At 37.0% G+C, this 11,652-nt stretch overlaps 2 protein-coding genes across 2 annotated transcripts; both read left to right on the plus strand.

The window, feature by feature from the left end:
- LOC105164043 (50S ribosomal protein L25) lies at positions 101 to 3,163 on the plus strand. Its single transcript, XM_011082591.2, has 3 exons — positions 101 to 609; positions 1,452 to 1,581; positions 2,767 to 3,163. Exons 1-3 carry the CDS (start codon positions 187 to 189, stop codon positions 2,985 to 2,987), a joined length of 774 nt encoding a protein of 257 aa, XP_011080893.1. The 5' UTR covers positions 101 to 186; the 3' UTR covers positions 2,988 to 3,163.
- Positions 5,271 to 9,402, plus strand: LOC105164044. The gene is made up of 3 exons (XM_020694567.1): positions 5,271 to 5,946; positions 6,146 to 6,743; positions 8,883 to 9,402. The coding sequence occupies exons 1-3, from the start codon at positions 5,383 to 5,385 to the stop codon at positions 9,227 to 9,229; spliced, it is 1,509 nt and encodes a 502-aa protein (XP_020550226.1). The 5' UTR covers positions 5,271 to 5,382; the 3' UTR covers positions 9,230 to 9,402.

The raw sequence follows: 11,652 nt of genomic DNA on the forward strand, positions 1-11,652 counted from the left end.
AAAGGGAGCTCTACTGGCCCAATTGTATTACCTCCCTAAGGCCCAAAAATCAAAAACCCAAACTATAAAAATGGGCTTTTCCATTCCAACTTCCAATTTTAGTAACTACACACCATTTTCCCAGTCTCTCAAAACCCTCCTTAACCCCAAAGTCCAAACACGCGCACACAGACTGAATCCGCCCCAATGCTGATCCGACGAGCTGCAGCTCAGACCACCACAGCCGTTCTCCACCACCTCCGGCGCTTCTCCACCGCCGCGCTCCTTCAAGAGATTGACACCCCAGTACAATTCTATTACCTCGACGGGTTCCCCAGGCCTGATCCCAAATACGATGAAACCATCCACGCGATCCCACGCGTTATTTCCGGCAAGAACATCGCCGCAAAGGAGAGGAAAGCCGGTCGTGTCCCCAGCATCGTCTTCGAGGCGGAAGATGGCCAGCACGGGGGCAACAAGCGCCTCATTTCTGTACAGACTAATCAGATAAAGAAGCTTGTGAATCATCTGGGTCAATCTTTCTTCCTCTCCAGGCTTTTTGAGCTCGAGGTTCGGCCGGAGTTCGGGTCCAATGAGATTGTTGAGAAAGTCCGAGTTTTGCCCCGGAAGGTATGGCTGTTGCTTTGAATATGCAGTGTTCATTGCTAGAAATTAGAAAATAATATTTTTTGATGTGTTTTCTTTCCAATTAGAGTGAACGGGATTGGATTTAATTGCTGTTAAAGAATTGTTTTTCACAACGTTGTTGGTAGTTTGGAAAATCGTGAGAAGTTCAGGCTTTCTGCTGTCAGCCGTGCTCATGCTGCCTTGAAATGGCTATAGGATTGAAAAGTGCTATATGTCTGAATTGTCCATCTAAGTAACCCTTTATGCACCTGGAACTGAGAGAATACAGCATAGCATAGTCTAAAATGAGTAAAAGGAAGAAATGGGAATGCACTTGCACTGATGAAATCTATCAGGGAGATATAGCTGTCAAGATTGGAAGTGTTGGTGGCATCGTCTAGCCCTAGCCTGCTTGATATGCATACCTAGCCACTGAGATTGTGTGTGTGCATATATGTGCATGTTCATGGGTTTGGATAACGCATATACACGTCTTTAGGTGCATGTGTGTGCTTTTTAAAAGTCTTCAGGACTTTGTTTTTCATAAATGCCTATGAAGAGTTGGCGCCTCTTTCCCAACCACTCATATGCACTTGTGAATATTAAAAAGTAATGTCAGGCAAGTGAAAAATTTAGTACAATCACAAATATTATTTGGCCACGCAGAGAATACTGGTGAAGTTAGTATGCAATAAAGAACGCAGAATTAAGATATTGTCCGAGTTTGATTTGAGGAGTGGTTGATACTGGAGATTTAGCATAGTTAACTGTTTCAATCATGCTATGTAATTGTAAACTATTAACTCTTGTTATGCGCTGATCTATTCTTTCTTGATATGTGTCAGCTTCATCTTCATGCAGGGACAGATGCAGTGCTTAATGTTACGTTCATAAGAGCTCCATCTAGTGCTTGGTTGAAGGTTGATGTTCCTCTTATATACAGAGGAGACGATGTTTCTCCAGGCCTGAAAAAAGGTATGAAGAAAAAATTATATCCTATGCTTTCTTACCTTTAATCAGGTCCATGCTTTTTTCACATATGCTGGCATATGATTAAATATTGTCTTATATGATACATTATGTCCACTGTATACATAATAACAAATTCAGATGGCTGCTATCACCCTAGATTCTCAATTTTGACTTGCAATGTCTATATATTATTGGAGCAAATGAAATGGAAGGGAGAATTTACTGAAAAATGTATTCAACTTGCTGTGTTTAAAAAGCAGAACTGGGTTAGATAGACAAATTTATGATTGATTCTTAACTGGTTCTTGGTAGGCCTTGCAAGTCTTGTCCGCTGTCATGCTTGGCCTAGGCTTTCTTGGTATCATACAAGGCTTTAATCTTTCTTGCACGAACATTTTTGCTTGATCACTGATGCAGTACAGGTTTTGACAACATCTTCCAGAATGACTGATTTATTTGGGATTAGGATCCAGACGAACTTAGTTTGTGATTATTTATTACTAGAGTAGAAATCTTTTTGGCCATAAAAAGGTGAATATGTGTGATTTACTTGGAATTTGCGAACAGGTGTAGTATATGCATAAGACATTGACTTTATATCTCAGCATCTGTGTCACCTTATCATATGAACAATGCCAAAAGCTTAACCATGTTTGAGGCCTGAGCTTGAATAATAGTTTTGCAAAACCCTGGCTTGGAAGAATAGTGATTTTGGACTGAAGAGCCCTTCTAACTTCTAAAGTATGTTGTTAGAAGTGCTGAAGATTCTCAAGGGTTTCACTTAAATTTTAATTCAAAAAGTCAAAACTCAAATTGAATTAGAAAACATAAGAAATAGTAATCATCTGTCTAACTTCTAAAGTATGTCTCTTTACTTCTTTTTTACTTCACAGGGCAGGGGATGGTGGCTGATTGGGTACTTGACCAATGGGATCTCCTACTTTTTTTCCAATGTTTTACCTGTTTATCTATTTACCCCTTTAAAACATGCCTACTTGTTCATCAAAAATGTTTTTTCTGCTGATGATTAAATCTGCATTCTTTTCCTGCCTCTGCTTCTTATCTATTTATTTACTACAATTTCCAGGGATCAATTACTTATAACATTCTGTTAACAAGCAAACATATACTGTCATTCTTCCCTTATTCTACTTACATGTTCTGCAACTTTCCTTGCTGATTCTGCAGGGTCGGCATTGAACATCATCAAAAGAACCGTCAAATATCTCTGTCCTGCGGATATTATCCCTCCCTACATTGATGTGGATTTAAGCGAGCTGGACGTCGGCCAGAAGATCGTTGCAGGTGACCTCAAAGTTCATCCCGCTCTCAAGCTACTAAGATCAAAGGATGAAGCTGTCTGCAAGATCATGGGTGCCAGGGTTTCTGACCAAAGGAAATCCAAGTGAGTTGTCTATTTCCAAATCAATACCATCGCTAGAAACCATTTTGATTGTAACAAAATCCATTATCTGGTGTAAACCCGTGTGTCTGAAAAATCATTCTATTTTCACAATTTGCAATACTTGTTTTAGTTTATTGGGGCTATGGAGAGAAGCTCTATAACAAGAAACCCTTCTCATTAGCAAATTGTTCTGGAAAATTTTTAGTAGCACTGGGGACTGACTTAGCCTAAAAATAATTAATTATTCAACATCAACATTTGGTTATCAAATTGGTATATCAAATTTTGTCATGCATCAATTATTTAACTTTTGTGTTATAGAGAAGTAAAAGATTAGAACACCATTTCTCAGCTCAATCGACGCCCATGATATATTATTATTGATGAGGAAGAAATGAATCTGGTGGATTCTGTACAAGTTCTGGAAACTTAAATTTGGAAATCAGAATAGTTTCAGATCTCAAATTTTTGGTTAATTACACTTGATTTTGATAACTTCTTGAAACTGATCCTTAATAAGTTTTTCATAATTTAACAAAATAAAAAGATGAAATTACGGAGTCGCCATTGGCTACTGTGTGGAGTCAATAAAGCATTGCAGGTAGCTGGTATCAGTTAGTCCCCGCTAGTGGATGGATATTACTCTATTTAGATTTATGGGAAAATAGTATTTTTGGTCCTATAACAAAAATTAGTACTTTTGATTTTTATTCACTTTTTTATTTATAATTTAATAACGTAGGTCACGTGCCGTATTAAGTATTTTGCAGGAGGAAAAATTGACGTGTTTTGTAGTTTGTGACCATTTTTGGAGAAAAAGATGTAACTATATTTGAGGAAGAAAAGCAAATCTTAAAGGAAATTCGGGCAACAGAAGGGGGATTAATTCTTCTCTCACAAAAATTGAATCCCAGCATTTTTTTCATATTTCTGTAAGTTAAAGTCATGTAGAAGCAATACAAAGAATCACGTCTTCCACAAGTGAAGAAGTAGGCCATTCATATGCTACTGTTGGAAGAAGGACCAATTATTCCTCTTCATGGCTACTTGCTAAGGGCGTGACATACACTGTTAAATTGTAGACAAAAAAAATATTAATTTTTACAAGTTATAATATTAGAAGTGTTAATCCCATAATGAATAGGACCAAAAATAAAATAAATCTAACTTATAATATAAAAAATGTTATTTCCCTTAAATTCATACTCAATAAATATTCGTAACAATTAGGTATATATCCTACTCATAGAATACTATAGATCTTAGTGCCCGTCAACATTTCAATTGATAGTTCAAAATAATTTGTCAAAAATGAATTAAAACTATAAATATCAACGAAAACCAAACTATTACAAAATCATGTAAAAGTGATATAATAACCACACATCATATCAGATTCGCGTAAGTCATACATAGGCGTTACCATTTTAAAATTGCAAGAACTTTTCGATTTCTCGATATCTAGCTGATTAATTACAATATTCAAATCTACTATGTATGGCTACATTATATATTTTTGTTCAAAGTTAAAAATCAGATCAAACATATGGAGATGGATAATGTACATTTATGAATATAAAAGAATCATTCCGCAGAAAAAAAATACAGATTCTTTTGGCATTATTTTTGCATGCATCGTCCTTTAGGTTTATCTTTAAATTATGTAAAAAAATATTTTACATCCATCATTTTTTTTTTACTTAAAAATTATGACACAACTCAAAGATAATTGCTAAACAATAATAATAATTAGTTTGATAAAATATTAGGAGTTTGTTTTCTATTTTTAACATACTGAAATGTATAAAGAATTGATATAGTTTTAGGTGTTAAATATTGTGTATAATTTAACGTAGAGTATTATTCATCAAGCTTATTTTATATAATAAGTCTATCTAATTAACATCTCATTACCTTAAACATGTGATTGTTATATTCTCTACATTCAGAATGTAAAGTAAAGCAAACTACAATTTTAGATTCCTTAGTTATATAATCTAAGTTATGAGGATGTAATTAGAAATATAACAAAAACTTAAATACCATGACAATTCTTAATCCACCAAATCGAAAATTCTTAACCAAATCAATTAGAAAACAAGTATTACATACTTGTCATATAATTAATTTTTTTTTTTTTATAATTGTATACCAATTACACTGCACATATATTCAGATTCCACTAAATCCAACTTAGGTAAATTTACCTAACCTCCATCTCAACTTATGTTGTGACAGATCTTAAGCAATTTATTAAGTTCTAACTTTGGTGGGATGCGGATACAGTTCTGATCAAATGTCGCTGGACGAATCAAACCACATCAGTACCCCCTACACCCCCACCCCTCTTTATATCCTGTCGAAACATTTCAGCTCTTCCTCACAAAAACAAGAAAACCATGTACAAGATCCTCGTACAACTGCTGATTCTGTCTCTACCAATCCTCTGCTGCTCTCTTCCCCTCTCAACACGCTCAAGATGGATCATCGACGAGGCCACCGGAGCCCGGGTGAAGCTCATCTGCATCAACTGGGCAGCCCACCTCGAGCCCATGTTAGCCGAAGGGCTCAACAAGCAGCCCGCCGGCCGCATCGCGAGGCTCGTAGCAGAAATGGGGTTCAACTGCGTGAGGCTTACTTGGGCCACCTACATGTTCACACGATTCGCCAACCTCACGGTGGCTCAATCTCTTACCAGACTTGGGCTTGTAGACGCCATGGAAGGGATAGCAGTGAACAACCCTGGATTTCTGAACGTTACTGTTGTCGATGCTCAAAGGGCTGTGGTTGAAGCGCTTGTTAGACAGGGTGTGATGGTGGTTCTTGATAACCATGTTAGCCAGCCCATGTGGTGTTGTGGTGAGCACGATGGGAATGGGTTCTTCGGAGACAAGTACTTTGATGCCAAGGAGTGGTTGCAAGGTTTGTCCATTGTCGCCAAACTTTACAAAGATACATCAATGGTAGGTGATCACGTGCTCGGAGATTTGGATATATTATAAAAAAGTTGGGAGTTCTATCTATAGCCGAGTTTGATCAAACTTGAATTAACTATCCAACAAGTCTATTATACTTGACATAATGACTAATCACATGTCGATACTATTATACTTACGGTATGATTGGTTTGATTTGATCATGTATGTTTTTGTCATAATGCAGGTTGTAGGTATAAGCATGCGCAACGAGCTTCGTGGACCGCTCCAAAACGCTAGCGTATGGCATGGATACATGGAGAGCGGGGCAATGAGAATTCAGAAAGCAAACCCAAGACTTCTGGTGATCATTCCAGGATTGCACTATGATCTTAGTTTCACCTACCTAAAGGAAAATCCATTACAATTAAACTTTAAGAACAAATTAGTGTACGAGATTCATCGATACGCATTTACTGCCGGGCAGACAAAGATGTGGTTGAACAACATATTTGCTGAAACCTGTAATAGTGTCAGGCAGGGAATTCAGAGGCAAGCAGGATTCTTGTCTGAGGGACAGAATGCAGCTCCTTTGTTTGTAAGTGAATTTGGAGTTAAGCAGGTGGGAGTGGTCCGGGCTGAGAATTTGTTCTTGCGCTGCTTTTTGGGGTATTTGGCGGAGATGGACTTGGATTGGGGTGTTTGGGCTTTACAGGGGAGCTATTATGTTAAGCATGGGGTTCACGGGCCTGATGAGACGTACGGGATGCTGGACTTCAATTGGAGCTCTGTTAGGAATCCGGAGTTCCTTCAGAGACTTCACCTTATTCAACAGCAAATCCGAGGTATTTAACTAAAATATCATAATTGTTGTGTATTAATGATTGATATTGTTGGACCGATTCGTCGGATTAAGGTATTTTTGTGTCCAGGGCTTGCTATCTACTACCAGCAATGTATGCCTTGAATAGCTTATAAGACATATCACGGTCAGAATCACATCAGGAATTTCCGATTATAATCTTTGATGCTTAAATTAGGTAGATTTTTAGAAGGCAAAATTGCAACATTGGTCCCGTAAGTATAGGGGGTGGCAAAATTGGGACAGTAACTACAAGACTGGCAATTTTAGTCCTGTAAGTATTGATTTTTTGGCAATTTTGATCCTTCCGACCAAAATTGCCAAAAAACGCGGCGGAGATATTTGGGGCTTAGGGTTCCGACGTCCACGTGCGCAATTTAAACACATAGGAGTTTACGTGGCTAATGACGTGGCTAATGATGTGGATGAAACTGAAATTAGAGAAAACCAACGATCAGTGCCTCCTCCGGCACCTCCTCCTCCACCCCCGCCGTTGAAGCCACCGCCACCGCCTCCAGCAGCAACCCCCGCCGTTGAAGCCACCGCCACCGCCTCCAGCAGCAAAGTTTCAGTTTTTGGTGGAAATATGTTCAACGATTCACTGGAAGAAGAGTGGTACAACAAAAGAAATCACGATAGGGATAGCTTCGTTGTACAAAGGTTAAAGGTAGAGAAAGAAGAGAGTGTAAAGTAGAGATATTTACAACCGTGCCACTTAGAATTCTTCTCCACCTTCAATAATCTATTAAAAAACAAGTAGCAAAAGCAAGCGATTCCAACAGACCTCCACAGCTCCGCCGGCCCCGCCACCTCCACCGCCGCCTTCATCAATACTCAATTCTTTATTCAAAAATGGAAGCAAAAGCCAGCGCTTCAAAAACGTTACCTGGAAGAAGAGTGGTACAACAAAAGAAATCGCGATAGGGATAGCTTCGTTGTACAAAGGTTAAAGGAAGAGAAAGAAGAGAGTGTAAAGTAGAGATATTTACAACCGTGCCACTCAGAATTCTTCTCCACCTTCAATAATCTATTAAAAAAAAACCAGCAAAAGCAAGCGATTCCAACAGTCCTCCACAGCTCCGCCGCCCCCGCCACCTCCACCGCCGCCTTCATCAATACTCAATTCTTTATTAAAAAATGGAAGCAAAAGCCAGCGCTTCAAAAACGTTACCACCACCCACCCCCTGCACCCACCTCCTCCCCCAACAACTCCTCCCCGGCTCCGCCATCTCAACACCGGCAAGCCACCAAAACCCACAAAATCGAGCCCACAGTACCACGAGAACGTGATCATTGCCCCTCCATCGCCGCTAATCCCACTGCCCCCACCTTCCCCTTTTGCCCCATTCAGAATGGCGGAACTCAAATTCGTCGCCCAAGGAGATTTCTTGAGGATCCGCAGTGCACATAGCTCCTGGTGCAGTTCGCTTGAGCTGGAAGACATAGACTTCATGTGAATGAAATCCGACATCGGAGACTCAGCCGGGCCCTCCATTTCTTGCCCAAGCCCAGATGAAAACGTGAAAGCCAACACTTCCATAGCCAGTCTCTTTCCCGCCTAAGCCACATCATTAGCCATGTCATAGCCACGCAAGCTCCCAGGTGTTTAAGTTGTGCACGTGTACGTCGAAACCCTAAGCCCCAAATGCTAAAAAATCAATACTTACAGGACTAAAATTGTCAGTCCTGTAGTTATGGTTCCAATTTTGCCACCCCCCTATACTTACGGGATCAATTTTGCAATTTTGCCTTTTTAGAAATAAGTATATAAAAATCGTAAATACTAGGTATGTAAAAGTTGTTTCTATTACAATTTGAATTATAGATCCATACATATTAGGATTTCGAATGTATCGAGGCTAGATCGTAAAACTCTTAAATATTAATAAAATTAATATAAAGCTTGTCTAAAGATCGTTGATAGGTAGACTTTAGATTTATACTACCGTTATTCTGAGAAAAATACGGCAAAAATTTAGACAAAACTATTTTCCTTAACTTTGATTAGTACTTTATACATTGAAGCTCGACCCAAAGTAAAATGCCTAATTCATGACTAAGACAAGAGTTTAGTTTGATATAATTAATGTTAGATGTAACATATTGTCTATCTTTCACGTAGATCCTAACTCAACGTGTCCAACATACCACATACAGTACCATCCATCAACCGGGCGGTGCACTCGGGTGGATAATAATTCGGAGCTCCATGCAACGGACTGCCGGAATTTCAGCAGGTGGAATCACAACGGGAGTGGCACTCCAATCCGGTTGGAGGGCACGGAACTGTGTCTATCAGCAACCGGGGATGGGATTCCGGCGACGCTATCCCGGGATTGCTCGAGCAGGCGAAGCAAGTGGGAATCGGCTTCCGATTTCCGAGTTTCAGGTGGCAAACAAAGATGGGAACGGGGAGTATTTATGCTTGGAGTGGGACTCTACTCACTCATCGTCAAGAGTTTTAACTAAGAAGTGTGTTTGTTTGGATGTAGATGATGATGATTCCATGGATTGCCAAGAAACTCAGTAGTTTAAGCTTATTTCAGCTAATGTTCAATAAAATGTTATGAGACTCATCTTACTTACCTCCCTTAATTATATTTTACCCCGAAAGGGCCATGGCACCTTCAGAACTTGCTGCAACAAATTAGAGAGCTTCTATCCCAAACTGAGTTCAAGATAAAAATAAAAATAAAAATTCATAAAAAGAATCAGACAAAGTGGATGAAAAATTTTGAAATATTATAAAAAAATATCATCCACTTAATCCATAAAATAATTCTTTTTTAAGAAAAAAATAAATAAAATTACAATTCTTAATCCACATGGACGTTTTGGTTGGTTCACTATAAAACCATTTTATCTCCTGACAATATCACTGGTATTCCTAAAGGTTTGATTAGACTGGACGCCTGCTCCTTGCCTTCTATTAGAATTAGAAGTACTAATACTTTTAATTTCAGTTAAAATATCTTTTCATGTAATTAGGGGTACTTCGTTACTGACTAGTTCTTCACTGATTCATGTTGTCCTATCTGAGCTTTTCTGTGTTGTTTTTGTGATTGTCCCTATATGGATTCCTTCGAGGTTACTCTCCCATATGGTTGACGTTGAGACCAATTTTTTCCTCTCCTTTATCTAGTTGTTAGTTGCTATATCTTTCGCAGGTCTTATGAACTCCTCTCACAGGTACAAAGGCTGACAGCCATACAGACATGATCCCCACGTTAATACTTATGTTCATTATTTATCCTTTTGGAACATTACACACACTCTGGCTTGACCTTTTTGTACAGATTTATTTGCAGGTGCTGTGCGATCCACGACGTGGTGGGATAACAAAAACCTTTTTGACTCGCCATAATTTTTATACGACACCTGTTCGGGTCTTTTGCTGTAAGGGAGTAGTACTCCTTGTTTTTTGTTGCTCTATTTGTAAGGGAGTAGTACTCCTTGTTTATTGTTTTACTAGAAATTCTAGGGAGGTAGCTCTCCTCGCTGTAATTATTTTGTGAATTTTAATATAGAAGGACTGGGGACTCTGAAAAGCTCCCCCCACCTCTAGGTAGTTTTTGTTAAAAAAAAAAAAATGGAAATCAAAAGAGTACAATCTCCTAATTTTTTTAATTTATTTGAATATTTGTTTAATTTTTGTTAAAAAAAAAAAAAAAAAAAGAGATAAAAACCCCCATTGTGTCTTCAAAATTTAGCTAAATATCATCTGTATTAAAAAAATTAAGTAAAAACCCCCTATATTTTTTTAACATATTGCATACTCTCCCTTCCATTAGGTAAATCCTAACAGCGTTAATTTTTTTGCTAAATTGACCGTTATACCCTTTTTATAGTAACTATTGATCTTCAATTGTCAAAAATAAACGGTCTACATTTTAAGTAATTTAAATATATTTTTTTTACTTATATATATATATATTCATATTCATATACACTATATATATCTAATATATATAAAATATAATAAACTATATATATAATATGATATATATTTATATGTATTTGAAGATGGCGAGTGGCGGTCAATCGCCGTCCAGACATCGGTTAGTCTATTCTGGGCGATGTTGCTGTCTCCCGCTCACAAAGGAGCAAGGGCAAGGTTGCCCTTTTTCGTTGCCCTACCGCCCTTCTAGAAGGGGCGACAGTCAAATCTGGGGGGGACCTCCATCGTGGCAGGTGACGGAGAAGACGGTAATATATATATATATATATATATATATTTAAAAGTAAAGTAAAAATAATTTAATTTTTTCAAATTTTAATATTGAATTGAAATATTATTTATGATAAATAATATAATTTAAAATAATTGATATTATTTTTTTGATATTTTGATATTTAATAAATAAAATATATTTAATAACTAAAAATTTAATTGAGTTAATAATATATAATTATTATAAGTGACTTTTTATATTGCATATAAATTTTTAATTTGGAAAGTGAATTTTAGTATATTAAATTTATATTATGTTTTTTAAATTCAAAATTTTAATTTTTAGAAAATTTATATCCTTTGTAGGTATTTTTATATTAAACTAATATATTTCATAAATAATTATAATTTATTGTAATATATTTGGACTCAATAAATAATTTAAATTAACTAAGTATATTTAAATAAAATAATAATATAAATAAATTAATTTAAAAATATATTTAAATGTGAAAGAAATGGACAAAATGGACAATATACACTTAAAATAATCTAAAAAAAGGCCAAAAAATGAGGTCTACTCGCACAATGGGCGAGTGTCACACACTCTCAGTTAATTTCTAACAAAGAGGGAATTTTTTGCTATATTTTATAAAAAACATGGGGTTTTTTTATAATTTTTTTTACACAAGGAGTTTTAGCTAAACTTGAAGGGGTGTTA

Source organism: Sesamum indicum, linkage group LG6 (assembly GCF_000512975.1).
Source record: "Sesamum indicum cultivar Zhongzhi No. 13 linkage group LG6, S_indicum_v1.0, whole genome shotgun sequence".
In the NCBI taxonomy this organism is placed as follows: Eukaryota; Viridiplantae; Streptophyta; class Magnoliopsida; order Lamiales; family Pedaliaceae; genus Sesamum; species Sesamum indicum.